This window comes from Podarcis filfolensis (assembly GCF_964270895.1).
Source record: "Podarcis filfolensis genome assembly, chromosome: 15".
Classification (NCBI taxonomy): Eukaryota; Metazoa; Chordata; class Lepidosauria; order Squamata; family Lacertidae; genus Podarcis; species Podarcis filfolensis.
In genome coordinates, this window is record NC_139618.1 from 10,202,709 (window position 1) to 10,223,378 (window position 20,670).

General features: G+C 44.6%; 1 protein-coding gene across 5 annotated transcripts in view; it reads right to left on the bottom strand.

Moving 5' to 3' along the window:
- The window catches only part of AUTS2 (activator of transcription and developmental regulator AUTS2), a 669,531-nt gene that overhangs the window by 22,995 nt on the left and 625,866 nt on the right, over positions 1 to 20,670 (bottom strand). For 4 of the 5 annotated variants that reach the window (XM_083587452.1, XM_083587453.1, XM_083587455.1 and 1 more), the window contains 4 exons: positions 8,542 to 9,016; positions 6,963 to 7,213; positions 5,040 to 5,281; positions 3,299 to 3,343 (listed from right to left, as the gene is read on the bottom strand). In XM_083587452.1, coding sequence (XP_083443578.1) covers positions 3,299 to 3,343; positions 5,040 to 5,281; positions 6,963 to 7,213; positions 8,542 to 9,016 — 1,013 coding nt within the window. The remainder of the gene's footprint in view (positions 1 to 3,298; positions 3,344 to 5,039; positions 5,282 to 6,962; positions 7,214 to 8,541; positions 9,017 to 20,670) is intronic. The other variant, XM_083587454.1, reaches the window with a different exon arrangement.

A 20,670-nucleotide genomic window follows, 5' to 3' on the forward strand; every position in this document is an offset into this window, starting at 1 on the left:
AGCTTCTGTAGGTTCAGGAAGCACCAACAGCCAAAGCCAGACCAAGATCCCATCCCAGGCAAACTGGGGCTCAAGTGAGGGCTCAGACAAGAGAAAAGTAGAATGGCAGCCCAAGGTCCACTTGCAGGCACGCAGGCAGGCAGGAAGTTTGATGCAAGCGACATACAAATACATCCCAACAGCTTTTCCAGCCTGGTGCTGAGGCTCTTGAACTGGAGCTGCCAGAAGCACACCCAGGGTGCAGCTGAACTCCATCTTCTGTTGTCAAAAGAGAGGTGTCATTATGAAGAGGACCTTATTTGTGAGGAGACCTTGACTCCTGAGGAGTCTTCTCCTGAAAACTGGATGTCTCCTCATCGGAACATGTTTCCACCTACTATTTAAGGTACTGTTTCTTCTGGGCTGGCAGCCAGTTCAAGTCTCAGTTTCTGAGTCTGAATTGCCTCTCCTTGGCATTCTAGTAAAAAGGCTTCACCCTGTGATCTGGTGGATCAAGGATAGCAAGATCTGTCCCTCTGCAGCCTGCCTGAGTAGAACTCCTGATAGCAATTAATTGAGTTGTTACCTGCAGAACTGCTTTACCTGTCAGTAGCGAGATTAATACTTTAAAATCCTCATCACCTCTCTCTCTCTCTCTCTCTCAAGCAGGAATGGAGAAACTGTGGCCCTCCAGTTGTGGCCAGATTCCTTGCCCTGTGAAGCTTGGTCCCACCACTACAATTGCCTTCCACTGGCTGACAAAGACTTTAATGGTTTAGCAGGTTTTTAGTTTTCCCGGTAGACGACCTTTTATTTGAGGTTTGCTTTTACTTTATTAAAGTATTTTAAGGCACATTTCAGGGTACATTAGTAATACTTGAAAGAGCGTCTCCATCCCCAGCATTCAGCCTGGACAGGTCCAGCTCCGAGGGCCTTTTGGCGGTTCCCTCACTGCAAGACGTGCAGTTACAGGGAAAGCCCTCCCATCAGATGTCAAGGAAATAAACAACTATCTGACTTTTAGAAGACATCTGAAGGCAGCCCTGTTTAGGAAAGTTTTTAATGTTTGATGTTCTATTGTGCTTTTAATTCTGTTGGGAGCTACCCAGAGTGGTTGGGGAAACCCAGCCAGATGGGCGTGGTAATAATAATAATAATAATAATAATAATAATAATAATAATAATTGTTATTATTATTAACCAACCACATTTTTAAATGGTCTCGTTTTTGTAGATTGTTCCTAACTTTTTTTAAAAAAAATGTTTTGAATTGCTCTCAACATGGATTTTTTAATATTGTTTTAATATTTTGACATTTGCCACCCTGGGCTCCTTTGGAAGGAAGGGCGGGCTACAAATTTATATTATACAGCAAAAGGGGGGAATAGCATTCTTTAAATGAAATAACATAATAACCATAGTTAAAAATACAGATGCCATACGGTTCCCCGAATCACACTTTCAGCATCTTGTGTTAAGAAAGCACATTCCAAACCGAAGGTAAAAGCCCCGACAAATGTTTTAAGAAAGGAAGAAAAAGGAGCAATTCTACTTTGCCTACAAATTTAGACCATAATACCTTTTGATCTGGCCCATTAAGTGAAATCCACTGGTTAATACATTTTTAATAATATGCCAGGTAAAAGTTTCAAGTGCTTTAATCTTGTAGCTTTTAACCTCTGTTAGCCGTTGAAATGGAACAAGCCATCAGGTTAGATACATCTGAGGCAATGAAAGAGAAACACAAATGACCTAACACTCATTTGGATTCTTTCTGTGATTTCTCACCTATTGGAGAAAGGGAGGGTGTATAACCATTTGGATCAACCATAAAGCTTGGCTTTCAGGGTGCTGTCAATTCCTTAAGGTTCATTTGGCACAAAGGCCCCAAGGTAGATATCTGTGCCTCTTCAGGCCTGCACAGGGATCTTGCATGTGCCTGGAGGTGCCCTAGTCCTCTGAGTGGAGGGAGAACATAAAGGCTGAATGAATCAATTCATTTGGGGCTTGGTGGTGTTGTGGTCTAAAGGGTGGCGGTTCGAATCCCCACAACAGGGTGAGCTCCCGTTGCTCTGTTCCAGCACCTGCCAACCTAGCAGTTCAAAAGCACGCCAGTGCAAGTAGATAAATAGGTACCACTGTGGTGGGAAGGTAAACAGCATTTCCGTGTGCTCTAGTGTCTGTCACAGTGGTCTGTTGTGCCAGAAGTGGTTTAGTCATGCTGGCTGCATGACCCAGAAAGCTGTCTGTGGACAAATGCCGGTTCCCTCGGCCTGGAAGCGAGATGAGCGGTGCAACCCCATAGTCGCCTTTGACTGGACTTAACCGTCTAGGGGTCCTTTACCTTTTTACCTTCATATCAGGGCAAGGACATTCCTACAGAAAATCAACCCTAGGTCTTTGCTGTTTCAGTGTGGTGTTAAGGTAAGCTACAAATATTTTTATGTGGTCTTTGTTAGAAGGAAAGTTTTGCTGTTGTTAACTTTATTTGGTTAGTTTTCATTATTGCATTTTGTATTTTTCTTTATGAAGTTTTGCATGCCGCCCAGATAATTTTTTCTAATGGGAGGCCATATAAATTTAACAAATCTTTCATAGCACTCTGCATTTTTTAAAATTACCAAAAATGCTATTTAAAACCAATATTTTAGTGTGTTTTTCTCCTAAGAAACATTTTTTTTGCATGCAGTTTTGACATTTTTACATGCAACTTACCCCAGTAAAATGCATTTTGTATGCTATTTTCAGTAATACAGACCTTTTTATAAAACTTTCTCCATATTATATGTATTCTTGTACATGTTGCTTTGTTGGAAAACTGCATTGCAAAATTCAGAGAATTGCGAATTTCAAAGGTAAGCCTGTGTTTCGGTTTGCATATAAGTTGAAGAAGTGTGAATTAGGTAGTTTCTCATTCAAATGCAAACAAATCCCTCATCAACCCAGGACTTCACATATCTTCATTACCACATTGGAAATGGTCACAAAGATCTGCTGGCACCATTGAAATGAGCAGAGAAGACAGCAATAGCAGACAGAATCTGGGCACCTTTGTAGTCTCCAGTCCCCGATTAAAGAGCTAGATTTAGGCATAGCTTCAGAGTTTGCTTTTTCTTTTTAAGAGATATCACATCTTTCACAAGACGAAAAGCTAAAGCAAATGACAATATCGATGATGGACATTTTAGAGTGATGGACAGAAAGGGAGAAGGAAGGAAACAGAAAATGGGATGTTCTGCCACTGATCTGAGTGGTGATCTCAGCCCACCAATGGGAAAAGAAGCAATTAATACATTTTAAGGCAGTAAGAAGAACTCACACTGTGTCGGTAGAAAGGGTCAACTTTTGTAGGGTATTTGTCAAACTGCAAAAAGGATCAAAACACAAACTCATTATGTTGTCTTTCTAATGGGGCATACATTTCTTTGATTCAGTCAATGGTTGGGAACTGGTGAAAAAACTGGCAATCGATGGAGATGTGGGGAAAGGGGAGGATATACTTAAAAATGGCAGGTGTTCAGAGATGAAAGTATGGACAGTAGTGAGAGCAGGAAGAGATCAGGAGCAATTTGGATAATAAAAATTCCAGGTGCAAATTAAGTAGAATGATTGGAACCAACAAGATATATTCCCCACATAACAGGACTGCTCCTGACCAGTGTTCCAGCCAGCCATTCTCTGCAAGGAGGACATTTCCCTGAGCCCTCTTCTACCCTGTTCCATTTTCTTCCTGTTCCATTTTCCCATTTAATGTTTTTCTTTCCAATCTGTCACCCATTCGCCTGCATCTTTTTTTTTACTCCAGGGTGTGTGTGTGTGTGTGTGTGTGTGGCTGTTTACAAACTCTGCAGTTCCCTGAGCATAATGACAACTCCTTCGTGTTTCTCAGTGAGTCCATTTGGACTCCATGTCCTCCAACACTCACCACTTGAGCTTGCTATCTGAGGGGGAAAGGCCATGGGTTCCTGAGGCCCATACACCTCTTTTTCACCTCTTTATTTAGGCAAACAAAGCAGTGATACCAGCAGGCTGAGGTTCATTCCAGACTAGTCCCTCCACCCTGTGAAATATCATCGTTTCCTCACTCACCCTTTAGGAAGAATGCACATGCCATTACCGAATGCCTGTATATCAATCTTTTCTTCTCATCCTCCCCCTCCCCCAAGCCTGATTTCTGACCTTTTATTTTGGCAGTAAAATGCAATTGCAATGTCCAGTGTGGAACAGCAACGTGAAATAATCAAGACATGGCAGAGTTACTGTGCCTTTAACTGAAAGCTTCCTGTTCTGCAAGTTCACTGCTTACTTTTTCACTGCAGCTAGAGCATGCTGTCTCCAACATGGTGTGGAGCTTGGCATGGTGGGAAGATGCCAAAGGAGTGGCGAACTGGAAGATGCCAGGGATGGAACCTGTGAATTTTATTATGTTCTACCTCTGCTCCATGGCCCTTCCTCAAGAGTTTAAGATTGGTGATTGGTCCAGAATGAAGGGACCTGTGTTCTGAAACATCTTCAGAGCACTAATAAATTCTATTAGTAGGCACCAACCAGTAAATGCGGTGGGGGAGAGGGGCAGTCTGCCTTGCATCCGCTAAGTGTTTCTGTTGCCTTTGAGTTTAGTGGAGGACACTGCCCCACTGCCAGTTTCGGATGCCAGTCAACCAGCTGGCCATCAACCCTCTGGGCTGATGTCCCTCGCACTGTGCCACATTGTTAGTACTGTACTGCCTTCCATGACAAAACATAGAAAGCAATTACGTTAGAAAGGAGGGTTCAAGTTTAGCTTTATGCCCTCACTTTCAATCTGCACCACATTTTTTAAAAACAAGGGGCGAGGGAGCCATATGCACGGGAGCCTCTAGATTCTGACACAGAACTTCCCAGAAATATCTAACATTTCTCACTTTCCGAATTCCCCGAGTCGCAAGGCGGGAGGAGCATGCTTCCTCCCAGAATCTCTTCCTTCCCCCGGACATCTTCCCCCATCATCACAATTTTATCACCATTTTGCAATAGGAAAGAAAAAGATCCAAAGAGAGTTGTGCTCTACTTATCCTCACATTTCTGCCTGGGGTACGCACCATGGGAGGTGCCGGCGTTGGCATGATGGCGGTGGGCGGGATGGCGTGGGGGAAAGGCGTGAAAGTGTGCTGGTGCGTATGTTGGTGGGTGTGCTGGTGCTGGTGCTGATGCTGGTGGAACTCCGTCCTCAGGTAAGGCGGTGGGCCCAGCGAGGCGCCGCGGTCGGCACTCTGTGAAGCCAGAAATCGGGTGTTCAGCTCCTGGCGGAGAAGATCTTGCTCTGAAAACCAAGACAACGGCAACATGAGGTTTTATCCTTCTCGTTTATATACCACTCAGTCTTTCCTTTTTCCTTTTTTTTTGGGGGGGGGGGAATCACACTTCCACAATGTGCAATTGATCTTTGTTAATAGATGGATGTTTCCCTTCATCTCTGTTCCTCCATTAGTGCCAGCATGATGATGGGGAACCTATGGCCCTCTATGTGCTGATAGACTCCCACATGAAACAGCAGCCACCGGCATGGGCAATGATCATGAAGTTTGTTGGACAGCAACATCTGGAGGGCCACAGATTCCTCAGCCTTGTGCCAGAGTTGAGTTTCCCAAACTTGCATCTCCAGCTGTTTTTGGACTACAACTCCCACCATCCCTAGCTAGCAGGACCATTGGTCAGGGATGATGGGAACTGTAGTCCGAAACAGCTGGAGACCCAAGTATGGGAAACCCCATGCTAGAGGAAGAACAGAATAGCTTGCTTTTCTGTTTTAAATTCTCCTACTGGAATTTGGTACAACCTGCTTGCATAAAATATGTCCAAACCCAAATTTAAGAAGGATACGTATTGTGGGTGTGGACAGACTTCTGGCTTGTCAGATCGATTCTTGGTTTTTTGCCCCTGTAGAACCCTAAGATCTCCCAGCCAGAATAAGCAGTGGTGGGCTGGTGCCCATCTGGACTGGTAGGATCATCAGTAACTATAGCCGAAGCCAATGGCAGGCAGAACCAACTAATTCCAGGCTTCTCTCCATCTTCTTCCTCTCTGCTGAGTTCTCCAAGGACAAGACTGAGACTTAGGAGGAGGATGCAGACAGCCAGGACCGTACACTGGGTTGGTTGGTTGTAAGTAAGGAAGCGGGCAGGTGGCAGCAGGCTGTGGGGAGACTTGTAATTTGGTGATGGAACTCCATTCATCCATTCATGAATCAGCTTCCATTGCTGAGATGGGTTCCTCCTTCCTTCCCCTCTTACTCAGCCCCCCAACTCATCTCTCTAATTCCCTTCCATCCCCCTCTCCATCCCTCTCTCCCAGAATATGCTATCCCTGTGTGTATTTATGTGTATGTATGTATGTATGTATGTATGTATGTATGTATGTGTGGGACGCAGGTGGCGCTGTGGGTTAAACCACAGAGCCTAGGTCTTGCTGATCAGAAGGTCGGCGGTTCAAATCCCAGCGACGGGGTGAGCTCCCATTGTTCGGTACCTGCTCCTGTCAACCTAGCAGTTCAAAAGCATGTCAAAGTGCAAGTAGATAAATAGGTACCGCTCTGGCGGGAAGGTAAACGGTGTTTCCGTGTGCTGCTCTGGTTCGCCGGAAGCGGCTTAGTCATGCTGGCCACATGACCCGGAAGTTGTACGCCGGCTCCCTCGGCCAATAAAGCAAGATGAGCACTGCAACCCCAGAGTCAGTCACGACTGGACCTAATGGTCAGGGGTCCCTTTACCTTGTATGTATGTATGTATGTATGAATGTATGTATGTATGTATAGAATCGTAGAACTGCAGAGTTGGAAGACATCACAAATGCCATCTAGACCAAACCCTGCAATGAAGGAATATTTTGCCCAACCTGGGGCTCAAACTCACAACACTGAGATTTAAGAGTCTCATTCTTTACCAGCTGAGCTATGTAGCCCCATTGCATAAAGTATCTACCAGTAAGTATATGCACATTCTTACCTGAGTAAGCACTTCCAGCAGGATGACCTGGAACTTGCAATGTCCCTGACGTCAGAGGAGGAGGAGGGGGCAATGCCGTGGGAGGGGCAAACATATTGGGGTGATGGGCGTGTGCAGGAGGTTGGAGGGTGGGGGTAAAGGTATTGAGCGGGCTGTGGTTTGGCAAAGAAAGGGGGAAAGGGGATGCTGAAGGGTGGTGGCCTATATGCGGAGGGGGTTGAGTCTTGGCAGGAGTGCTGCTTCTGCTGCTGCTGTTGGTGGAAATAAAAAAGAGGTGGAGAGGAAATGTTAGGAAACAGAGCTCCCGGAAGGTCCGAGAATCACGAAGCAAGAAGAAAACAGAGAACCATCTAACCCAACATGGTACCATGAAGCGCAACCAAGTCTTCCTCTTCCTTGTCCCACCTGCCCCAAAGCAATAGATGGCCTGATCTTTTCCTCTGGGAATGGTGATGCAACGTGGCTCTATTATCTGGTCAGCTACACCAGGATGGAGGAGTCTGGAAAAGATGCAGATCTTCCTTCTACCAGGCCAACAGCCTATCTAACTTTGCACAGTCCACTCTGACTCACAGACTATTTCCAGGATCACAGGTAGAAAGGAAGGCTTCTGGGCCTGAGATAGGCTTTCTTCATTCACACATTTATATGTAGTGTTTCTTCTGACATGGAGCCCAAGCTGATGTGTGTGGGCCTCTTCCAACAGAGAGCTGCCCAGCCTCTTCTTGAAGTCCTCCAGCGTGGCAGTGTTCCCCTCATGTCTCACCCCAACAGCTGGCTCCGCTGTCAGACTACTCCTGCTGTCAATCAATTCCTCCCAAATCTACTCTCCTGTAACTTGAACCCATTGGATCTTGTCCTCTCCTCTAGACCAGCAGGAGAGAACAAGGCTTTGCCCTCTCTGTGTGTCAGTCCCTGAACAGTGCTATCACCCGTTCCACACCCTCAACCTTCTCCTCTCTAATATTGCCCAGCTCCTTCAGTATTCCTGACTGAATCTATTTAATTTTGTCTATACTCTTCTTAAAGCAAACCACACAAACCTGGACACAGTACTCCAGATCAATGGTAGTGGGTGTCAATTCAGTGTTAGAAGCTCAGGTGTATAAGCTAATTGCCAAATGGCACCTTAAACCTGGGATGCAGTGACCACAATGGAATGTCTAGGCACCCTTCTCCAGCGAAATTTGTTGCTGCTGCTTTCATTTCCATACCACATTATAGTTTAAAGAAGACATGTCAAAGCTCATTGAAACATTTTTAAAAACCCAGAATAAAACAAATGCAACCTTCAAGGAGAATATGTCGAAGTGACATTTTGTTTTCCCCATATTAATTTACCTTCTTAATTTATAGAACTGCCCCTGAGCAGAAGAGCTCTAGGAAGCCAGAGTGGTACAGTGGTTAGAGTGTTGGACTAGGACCTCAGAGTTCCGGGTTCAAATCTCCTTGCAGTCATGAGGCTCCCTTGGGTTGGTGGGGCAGTGCCCCATTTGCCCTAATGGACCACCCTCTGCTGCTCTAGGTAGCACCTTCAACAACAGCAGATGCTTAGAAAATGCACCCCATGAGGACTCACCTCAGACTGTTGAGGCTTAAGCTGCTGCTGTTATATGCCGACAACTGCTGGGCGAGGCTGCGGGAGGGAGGGCGGAGCTGGGCAGATGGCAGGCTTTGACGGGCAGGCTGCCCGGGAGAGGGCGGCCTTGGCAGGCGCTGTGTGGGAGTCGGGGGGCCAGTGGAGTGCTGAACCTCTCCCGAGGCCTGCAGTCTCTGGGGGGCTTCAGGTTGCGATGGGTGGTGAGGCTCCTTTGGCTGGATGGCAGCAGGACTAGGAGAATGTGCCTCTGAAGCAGGTTCCAAATGAGGCAGGATCCAAGCCTGAGAAACCTGAGGAGAAAGCTCTTTAGCTGCGACAGGGTCAAGCAGCGGATCTCTCCCGCCCTCCTGGCTCTTCTCTTGACTCCGTTCTAATCCCGATATTTTGGGGACTGCCAACGCCCTGGCATCTTGGTCCTCATTTTCCGTTAGTATGCCAGCTCCTATATCAGTATCTGGAAACAGGAAGAGATGACACAAAAGAGGGTTAAGGTTACACCATGCCAAATTATGTGATGAACGAAATCATAAACAGAAGCCAGGGTTTCCAGCACATCTTGAATCCAGTCTTCCACTACCTGCATTCAACTAGTGGCACTGAGGTTATGTTCTCTCCCCCCAAGGAAAATGAAGTTGGTAGCAATAGAACACTCACAAACAGTCCAATTTTGGTGTGGAAGGGAAGTGGAAGGAAAGAGGAGGGAAATGAAGGACTGTAAAGCTGAGTGGAAAGAGATCTGCTGTAGGGATGGGGAGAAAATTGATTTGGTTTGGATTTAAAGGCAAAGCTCCCTGATGTGCACTTCCTGAAAGCAACAAGCTACTGAAATGCGGCCACCCTGCAAAATTCACACTTCTCCAAGTTTTGCAAGGCAATTCTCAAACCAAGCAATGCATACAAAATGTGCAAACGTAGAATAAACTGTGGATAAGAATGCCTGTATTTGTGAAAATAACATACAAAATGCATGTTATATTAGGGGAAACTGCTTGCAAAAATGAACCTATTAAGCAAAATCTGCACTAAAATGCTGGTGTGTTTTCAGTAGGACTTATCTAAATAAAGTAATTCTCAAAATAATGCAGATATCTGCAAAATTGAACTGGGAAAATGAGTAAGAGAGAGAAACAAAAATGGCCAGATTTGCCCAGTAACACTGTCTTCACCAAAAGGGGTTAGTGCAATTTGGTCTGTCCAGGTCACTTAGAGCCAAAAGAAAGGAGGTGTTCCCAATTGGCTCTCTGGATGTTTTGAGGATGCTGTGGCCAGATCTGAATTTAATCAAAGAATTGGAGCTGAGAGGGGGCTGGCAACCTCTTCCTCCCTCAGTGCAATTTCCCTGATTTAATTCCATCACCACCAAAAAAAACAACACCTACTCTTAGACCCACAATGGAAAGCATGCAGCTAAAAATGAAAATGTCAAGATTCCTGGATTCCTCTGTTTATCTGTTTGTTTGCTGTTGCCAATGAGAGTTTACTCAGAAATAAATCTGACTGTGTGTCCAATGAGCTTCATTCCCACGCAGGTGTGTTTAGGATTGCAGGGAAAGAAAAGAATAGGGGTCTAAGAGATAGAAGAAGGGGATGCTGCAGAGAAAGGTAGTTGGAGGGGGGAAAGAACGCAAGAAATATCTGATGGATCAGGCCAGTGTCCCATCTAGTCTCAGCATCTTGTTATCACAGTGGTCAACAAACCTAGACAGCATCTTAAAAAGCAGAGACATCACCTTGCCAACAAAGGTCCATATAGTTAAAGCTATGGTTTTCCCAGTAGTGATGTATGGAAGTGAGAGCTGGACCATAAAGAAGGCTGATCGCCGAAGAATTGATGCTTTTGAATTATGGTGCTGAAGGAGATTCTTGAGAGTCCCATGGACTACAAGAAGATAAAATGCATCCATTCTTAAGGAAATTAGCCCTGAGTGCTCACTGGAAGGACAGATCCTGAAGCTGAGGCTCCAATACTTTGGCCACCTCATGAGAAGAGAAGACTCCCTGGAAAAGACCCTGATGTTGGGAAAGATTGAGGGCACAAGGAGAAGGGGACAACAGAGGACGAGATGGTTGGACAGTGTTCTTGAAGCTACCAGCATGAGTTTGACGAAACTGCGGGAGGCAGTGGAAGACAGGAGTGCCTGGCGTGCTCTAGTCCATGGGGTCACAAAGAGTTGGACACGACTAAACGACTAAACAACAACAACAACATCACAGTGATCAGCTAGATTTCCCAGGGGGAAGCCCAGAAGCAGTGTTAGAAACTTGGATATATAAGCTAGGCACCAAATGGTTCCTTAAATCAGGGTTACAGTCACCAAAACAGAATGTCTCGTTGCCATTTGGGGGTCAGCGGTATTTTTCAATAAAACTTTTGGGTTTCTGAAATTTGTTCTGATTATGCAGATAAAATATCATGGATAGAATTCTAAAGGATGTTAGTGTGTGAAAACAGACAAGATCCATGAATTCCCCAGCACATACCTCCAGATATTGGAGATGTTAGGCACCATCCTGGTGCCCAGGCATCTTCTCTTGGTTGCATGTGACAGCCAGGTGCAAAATGGCGCCTGACTAATTTTGAACGCTGCCCAGAAGCAGGACCCAAACACAAGAGCACTCTTCCCTCCTGTGGTTTCCAGCAATCGTCATTCAGAAGCACCATTGCCTCCAAGAGAGCAGGTAGAGCAATGTTATCTTGGCTAGCAGCCATGGATAACCATGGCTTTGTCTCCATAACTTTGTCTAATCCTTTTTTACAGCCATCCACGTAGGTGGCCATTACTGCCTCTTGTGGAACTGATTTCCATAGGTTATGTGCTGTGGGAAGAAGGACTTTATTTTGCCTGAATCTTCTGGCATCCCACTTCCCTGGATACCATGCCAATCACAGAGGGCAACAACCAGTACATAGTGCCATCAAGAACCACCTTTCCAGAAATAATACTGAAGAAAACGGAGGGGGAGAGATCACAATAATTAGAGAGTTATGCCTTCCTGTTAGAAATCCCCTATGAAGAAACTTTCTCCCTCCACCCCCACAAAAAAAGGAAAGCATTTTCCAGTGGAACTCTCTGACACACAGAGTGTTCCACTATCACCTGGGTGTGAGATGCCTGGTCTCTCTCAAATGCCAGATATTTGTCTGATTCTTGAATGTGAAGCATAGACTCCAATCTTTCAAAAAAAAATTTTTTAAAAGCTTTCCTTCTTCGAGGTAATGATAAAACAACTTATAATTTAATATAAATCTATTTGCTCCAATAGGGCCTGGTGCAGGGGGATCTGTTAGCAGGCACCGTTTTTCATTCTGCTCAACTTTGTTGCACGCAGCACTGCTTCCATTCCACGGCACTTCACCTCCAAACAAAAACCACATTATTCATTGCACGGTCTGCTGCTGCAAAATTATATAACTTACACTGTTATGTACAAAAACCACATTGTCCTTGTGTTATTCCATCCTAATCATTTCAATGCAAAGGAAACACAATGCAAATAGCGAGCAAGGAGCCATAATCATTTTTTTTCCTTTGGAAACTGAAAACAACAACTACCAGGAAAACCAGCTATATATTTGCAGGATTGATTTCTGGTACTAATAAGTGAACATGGGTGATTTCCACTCCCGCTCTCATCAGAATTCTCAACTGCAGCCCCAAACTGCAACATTAAGGAGTGACTTAAGAGCATCACAGCATCAAACAGGACTTGACTGGGGGTAAGAACTGCAGCGTTGGTTCTTTTTACCAGATTATATGGGTATTGGATGCTGGAGACAGGCTATTTCTTTGCCCATTATTAAAGTTCTTTTAGCAAAGGTTTTGCTCGTGTAGGCTTCCAAGCTCCTTTCCCAGAGGGCAAGCTTGGAGCGTGGCCTTCCACCTGTCACCTTACCAGAGGCTCGTGACTTATCCTGGCTGCTGAAATTGGTGAAGACATGTTGAGGGAAAGCTCTGTATTGGTTTTGCTCAAATTAGCTCTGTAAAAATGGGGAGGTGTAGCGATGAGAAGGGGGTTGGCAGCCCATACAAAGATTCCATTTTACGCTTGTCGTTTTGGGTAAACATTCATTACGGATCAGGAAAGTCTGCATTGACCTCAGCCCCCATCCGACCCCCTTTCACCAGGCCTCAGCAGGATCGGAGGCCTTGTATTACGGAAAACCCTGGTAATTGGGAGCCTGGCTGGCAGCGCCAGGCATTGCTCAACGAGCAAATCAGACTTTATTAAAAACAGCTGAATTTTCTTCGGCCGCAGTCTCTAAATAATGGAAGAAAACCATGCAACGGGACATGGTAAATGAAATCCTATCGACTGCTCTCACGGGAAACTCGTTTTTCTGTTTCTAGAGACAGAGAGTTGTGCCCGTTGTTAGTCCTACTCAGAGTAGACCCACTGAAATGAAAGGGCACAACTAAATGAGATCCACTAGCTTCAATAGGCCTACTGTGAGTGGGATTTAGCTGGCTTCGTCCCCCACCTCAATATAAAGAGAACTGTTGGATCAGGCCCATCTGGTCCAGCTTTCTGTTTCAACAGAGATCAAGCAGATTACTACAGAAAGCCCATAGGTGGGATATGGGGGCAGTAACTCTCTTCTACAGTGGTTCCCCCTCAACTGGTGTTCAGAGGCATAATGGCTCTGGTCCTGGAAGCCAGAACATCTCGTCGTCATTGGTACGAATCTGCCTAATCTTCTTTTAAAGGCATTTAATTTGGGGGCCAACATTACATCTTGTGGGAGCAAATTCCATAGATTAACAATGCACTGTGTATAGAAGTAGTTTCTCTTGCCTGTGTTGACTCCTTCGACATTGAGCACACTGCCACAGACAGGGGAGGGAGAACAGAGCCGTTGTGGGCATAAGGTGCATTCCCCCCCCAAAAAAATGCAGAATGATGCACAAACCAGATAGAACACACCTATGAATGAACCCACATGAAAATTGCACGGAGGTTTTCTGCTTTGCTATGTTTTAAAGCCAATAAAGCATTTAAAAAAGAAAAAGAAAGAAAAAGAAAATTACACGGAGTAGAAAAAGACTGATCCATTCATCCCAACTTGTGTCTATTAAATGATGATGTTATTCTTTTGTATAAAGTAGCCCAAACTGAACTGTTTACTGCTCTCACAGAAAATTCAATTTGGCTCATAAATCATCATCCTCATCCCCATCACACCCTTTCCCCACACTGAGACTCGAGGCAGCTTACCTGGGGTGCCCATACTTTTTTCAAAGAGGGCCAGATTTGATGAAGTTAACATGCATAAGGGCCGACCTTTTTTTAATGATTTTACCCCCAAAGTTGTTGACCTTATTTCAGTATTGAACTTCTTGAGCTTTTTAAAGGATTTGAGCCCAATAAATAAACTGCCACAGGGGTCAGATAAAACTGGCTGGGGGGGGGGGCGGATTAGGCCCCAAAACGGACTTTGGACACGCCTGGCTTACACAAATTAAAAGACGGATAAAATACAAAAAGCAAAAACCATATAAAGGATAGCCAATAGGCCTAGGCAATATATCATCCAGGACTGGTATGAGGAGCAGAATGTAATGTCGGCTTCACTCAGCGGTATATCGCTGGTGAAACTGCCACTGTTCCTGAGTCCCTTTGCTAGTAACTTCCTCCAGCAAGTGTTGCTAGCTGCCGTTGCAATTTCACCCAGCCCCTCGCAGGCTGAGGCCAACATAGCTTGTTTTTTCAACATCACAGTGCCAGAATGCTGTTTGGCTGGCGATATACCACAATGTTGAAAAGCTGATATTGCCCAGCCCTAATAATCACACAAAATTAATTAAACTCTAATAGAATTAAAACAATATAATAAACAGATCTATTAAAATATAGAAAGTAAAAACAGCACAGCACTATTAAAAGCCTTTTCCTTTAAAAACTCTTGGAATAAACGATTGTAAGGGCAACAAGGAGGGAGCCAGTCTAATTTCTCTAGGGGGGAAGTTCCAAATTCTGGGAGCAGCCACTGAAAAGGTGCCCTCCTGCGTCCCCACCAAGTGTGCCGAGGGCCGGATTTAGGTTTGATGAGGCCCTAAGCTACTGAAGGTAATGGGACCCTTTATATGTCCAGCTGTCCTTTGTCAACAACAAATTGCCGCTGTTTTTTGTGTTGAATATATGCCATATGTTAATTTATGGACCTAATAGGCATCTAAAGCCATTTGCACATAACAAAATATGTATTTTATCAAAGTAATTGTTGAACTGAAATACAATTAAGAAGAAGCATATTAATATTTTGGAAATGTACATCCAGATTTTTTTTCTTTAATTTTTTTTTGGGGGGGCCAAGAGAGTGGGACCCTCAGCTATAGTTTGTTTAGCTTATACGTAAATCCGGCACTGAGTGTGCCTTTGAGGGTGGTGGAACTACAATCACTATACAGATTACAGAACAGAAGAACAAGATCAGCAGATTTTGTTGTTGTAACTGCACGCAAATATAATCATTCATTACAAGAACTACCAACAGTGGAAGATTGGCAGATGAAGATGATGGACTTTTCGGAGCTAGCTGACCTGACTGGAAGAATCTGCAACCAGAAAGAAGAGGAGTTTCAAGAAGACTGGAGGAAATTTAAGGACTATTTGAATAAATATTGTAATATAAAAAATTAGAAATTACTTGAAAGAAACAAATAGGCCTAGGATTAAACTAAGTTATAATTAAATAAATGGGATTTAGAATGTTAAGAAAAGTGAATAAGATGGACTATAATTGAAAATTGTTTTAGTTTAATAATGATATTGGAAAGCTGTTACTTTTAATTACAAGGAAACTCAGAAGGGAGGGATTTGAGGAAGTCAACCAAGATGTTTAAAAGGTTGGATTTGTGAAGAATTAAGTTTGTTGTTATTGTTTATCTGTTTATTGTTCCCTTTTTGTTCCCTTTTTCTGTTTTTGCATATCATTTTGCTTTGTGGTTTGTGTTCTCATTGTATAAAATCTAATAAAAAAATATTTTTTTAAAAATATATACTCATTCATTGTTTGGAACCTTCTTGAATTGTCCACTTAACAGTGCAAAAGGTGGTATTTGGGATTGTAGTTTAGAGGGGGGGCAAACAACAGCTCACAGTATTCTTGGGGGGACGCTATGTGCTTTAAATGTGTGGTTTGGACGTGACTCAAGTCAGAGGACTGGTCCCACTAGCTCAGCATTGTCTACCCTGCCATATGGTTAGTCTTTCCCAACCACACTGGCTGAAATCCTTAAACGGCAAAAGCCTGGGGTCGATCTTGAGCCCCTTTTGCATGCAGAACATGTCCTCTACTGTTGAGCTTCCCAGACATCCCATTTTGCCACCTCTGGGAACTGCAATTTTAAAAAGGAGATTAATACCAAGTTATAATAAGCACCTCCAGCACAGCACTCAAAGACGCTTTGCTCCCCCAGCATGGGAAATGAGATTACAGGCTCCAAGTTTGCTGGAAATGCCACATGAAGGCAAAATCTACGAGCTTTGCTTGCCGACATTGCAGGAGCCTCTGCTGAAATGCAAACACACAACCGCCTCCATCAATTATGGTAATAAAACAACGTGTTTTTCATCCTTCAGCCAAGTTCTGCTCTGAAAACTGGCTCCCTAGAGTGCAAATCCTTCCAAGAACATAATACCCCTCTGTTGTTTCCTTCTTGAATTTGTTCAGCTGTCATTTGGGATAGACAGTAAATGGGCAGTATGGGTTTAGCTTCCTAACTCTTTGTGACACTCTGTGGAGGGAGAAGATGGAAAGAGGGACATAAACCGTCTCAGCCCTGGACAAATCTATATTTTAAACAGCTGGTTTCCTAACCACAAGGGGGCCATTTCTCCACATGCAGATAAACAGAGTGCATTATTAAATCAAAAAGTGGTACTTTAAAAACAAAACAAAGCCCTAATTCTAGGAGCTACTAACTCAGGGCGGGAAAGCCACACATTAAAAGCAGAAAATATTAAAGCAAGCATCCAATATTGGATATTGGTGTTTTCTGAAATAACTTCCTCTAAAAAGAAAGCTAAATGAAAACTTTTTTATGGGGGAGAGTCTGTTATGGTTGAAAAGCTCAAAGTCAAGCTTGCCTTACAGATCTTTAGTGTGCAAAATCCTATATAGCACAGATAGTCCACGGGGTCTCCTTCAAGGTTTTTGAAGTACAACTCCCATTGATATCTCCCCAATAGCTAGATAAAAGCAAACATAGCCTCCCATCTCCAGACATGGGCTTCAGCTTCCATCAGCCCCCAATTCTCAGCCTGACCAGAGGTCAGGAATGGTGGGAGCTGTAGCCCACAACATTTGGCTATCATCGCATCAACTGTCCCTGATGCATAGCAAGTATTCATGATCATCCAAAAGGGAGAATGGAAGGTGGACAACTTCACAGGCTAACAAGCAACTCTCAAAATATCTCATATGCAAAGTAAGAGACAGCATATGTCAAAGCGGAGATAGCCTGGCTGCAGTAACCTATGCTGTGATAACTTCTACAGTGTTTTGTATGTAGGTTTGCTTTAGAAGGCGGGACGTGGGTGGTGCTGTGGGTTAAACCATAGAGCCTAGGATTTGCCTATCAGAAGGTCGGCGGTTTGAATCCCCGCAACAGGGTGAGTTCCCGTTGCTCAGTCCCTGCTCCTGCCAACCTAGCAGTTCGAAAGCACGTCAAAGTGCAAGTAGATAAATAGGTACCGCTCTGGCGGGAAGGTAAACGGCATTTCCGTGCACTGCTCTGGTTCACCAGAAGCGGCTTAGTCATGCTGGCCACATGACCTGGAAGCTGTACGCCGGCTCCCTCAGCCAATAAAGCGAGATGAGTGGCACAACCCCAGAGTCAGTCATGACTGGACCTAATGGTCAGGGGTCCCTTTACGTTGCTTTAGAAGATGGTTTGGAAACTGCAGGTGATCTAGAATGCAGCCTCAGATGCTGGAGGCACCCAGTTTTGCCTATCCTTACTCACAACAGGTCTTTGCAAGGTCTTAGGTAAATGTGTTCTTTGCCCATTTCAGACGCTTTTAGCAGGAGGTACCAAGGACTGAATCAGAAACATTTGGGAAGCAAAGACTGTGTTTTGCTCCTGAGCTTTAGCCTAGGGCACTCTACGTGGGGCTACCTTTGAAGGTGACTCGGAAACTACAACTAATCCAGAATGCGGCAGCTAGACTGGTGACTGGGGGCGGCCGCCGAGACCATATAACACCGGTCTTGAAAGACCTACATTGGCTCCCAGTACGTTTCCGAGCACAATTCAAAGTGTTGGTGCTGACCTTTAAAGCCCTAAACGGCCTCGGTCCAGTATACCTGAAGGAGCGTCTCCACCCCCATCATTCTGCCCGGACGCTGAGGTCCAGCGCCGAGGGCCTTCTGGCGGTTCCCTCATTGCGAGAAGCAAAGCTACAGGGAACCAGGCAGAGGGCCTTCTCGGTAGTGGCGCCCGCCCTGTGGAACGCCCTTCCAGCAGATGTCAAAGCGATAAACAACTACGTGACATTCAGAAGACATCTTAAGGCAGCCCTGTTCAGGGAAGTTTTTAACGTGTGATATTTTATTGTATTTTTGGTTTTTATGGAAGCCGCCCAGAGTGGCTGGGGAGGCCCAGCCAGATGGGCGGGGTATAAATAATAAATTATTATTATTATTATTATTATTATTATTATTATTATTATAGGGATACAGAGTCTTTGGCAGGGGGGATGAGAGTTGTAGTTCATCTGGAGAGCCCAAGGTTCTCCACACCAGTGGCATGCAGTGTAATTCTTTGTAGGGGAACATTTAGGGCCAGATGTGCCAGCTGGTGAGGGCAATGGGGGGCCAACATTGAACATATAATGTTGTACATGTGAGCATTGTGCCACCCTCCCTAAGCAGTACAGAAGGTTTCTGGGCTTTGGGAAGGAGGTAACAGGCTTCTGATTGAATGCTGGAGCCCTGCTACTTCCTTCCCAATTCTGCTTTGGGAAAGTGGCAGGAGGGCTCTTGGACCCCTGTCGGAGCATCACCGCCTTCCTCCCTAAACCAGGCAGAAGCTTCCTGGGTTTTGGGAAGGCGGCACCGGACTTTAATGCTTTAATGCTCTAAATTACCGGGAACATTTAGGGGACTAGCCTGTTTGCCCTACCGACTACAGTGGTACCTCGGGTTACATACGCTTCAGGTTACAGACTCCGCTAACCCAGAAATAGTGCATAAGATTAAGAACTTTGCTACAGGATGAGAACAGAAATCATGCTCCAGCGGCACAGCAGCAGCAGGAGGCCCCATTAGCTAAAGTGGTGCCTCAGGTTAAGAATAGTTTCAGGTTAAGAACGGACCTCCGGAACGAATTAAGTACTTAACCCGAGGGACCACTGTACACGCCATTGCTTCACACCTGTGCTAGCCTGTTCACTAGCAGCAATTTGATGATTACACTCATGGTCTTTTCCCAGGTTTCCCTTCACACACACCCTTCACTCCTGTAATGATCAACACAGATATCCCATCTGATGTTGGAAGGCTGTTAACAACATCTACATGAAGTTCTATAGCTGCCACTAGTAACAATATTGTCTGAACAACTTATAGAACGAAAAGCAAAAGGTTATGCTAGAGGAAGCTTGCTGCACACCTGCTGATTCCTGTTGTGCAATCTGTTGCACTACAATCTTGCTCAACAACATTTCATCAGTGCAAGAGGCATACCATCAAGTGACTTTAACTTAATGTTTAATGGAACCCAATGGTCTTTTTAAAAACAACACCTAAAACAGTGAGAGCCCAAGGTTTATTTGGAACACAAGGTTGTTTAAAAGTTTGCTTGATAGCAAGGCAGGCAGATAGAGACACCATCAGGGTCTGCATTAGTCAGATGGTTCCCTGCCCCCCTGCCATGGGTCAATGGATGTGATTCTGCCCCAGGAGAAGGAAGGAAGAAGGCTGGTAGTGGGGTTGCTTGTGTTTTATTTTTAACTGCTGGTGAGTGAGGTAGGAGAAGTGCAAAACTGTAAATTGTAAAAAATGCAAACTATTTAGTGCCTTGGCAAAAAGATGGAATATAAGTCCAAAAAACAAAGCAGCAAACAAATAAATAAATAGCAAAAGGTCTGGAGGAATAAAAATCTATTCACCTGTTGTGAAAAATGACACAGAAAAAGTGCCAGGTGAGCCTCCCTGGGGTGACAACTCCATAAGTGAAGTGTCACCACAAAGAAGTTCTCTCCTTCATAGACAGCTGACTCGCATCATTTGGTAGTTGTCACCCAACAAGACCTCAAAATAATTCTTTAGATCTGGAAAGGTGTTTCTCGGAAGAGTCTTGCCGCATCTATTCACGACATCAATTTCTTCTTCATTGTAACTGAAGGCAAGAGTTTACTTGCTTCGGGGAAGCTAGATCAGCACGTCTGATGCCTTGACAGCAAACAAAACAATCAATGCCTTCACATTCATACTATTGACTCTCCTCCAGCAGCCCAAAGGCATGAAGTTTAAAATTTCATCTGAAGGAGGTTCAAACTGCACCATTTTCCAGAGTCTGCACATTTTACCCAGGCTTATATAGAAATTCCCCCCGCCTCCCACCCAGAGTTCTAGAGAGAAGTCAAATACAATAGGAATGCAGTGGCTAGAAGGCAGGAGCCATAGAATTGAAGAGTTGGAAGGGACCCGAAGGATCATCCAGTCCAACCCAGTCCAACCCCCTGCAATGCCACATGGAGGGAAGTGGGTAACCACTAGGGAGAGGTCCTTTTCAGTAGCGCCATCCTGGTTATAGGGCATCCTTCTCAGGGAGATTCAGCTGGCACCATCTTTGAGATCGTTTTGGTACTAGGTTGATAGGGATGGGGGGGAAATCTGATTCGGTTTGCATTTAAAAGGTGAACCTACCAAATTCACCCTTTCCTAAACAAGACGAGAACCAAGACACAGTCGCCCTTTGTAATCTGCACTTCTCCAGATTTTGCAATGCTGCTGTATGGCCACGTAAGGGGCACAATAATGCATACAGTAGGGTGAAAGGTGCATATAAATGAATATATTAGTGAAAATAACACAGGGGAAAGTGCCTTGCAAAAATGTGTGTTAGGCAAACTTGCATTCAAACATGTGTATATTAGGAGAAC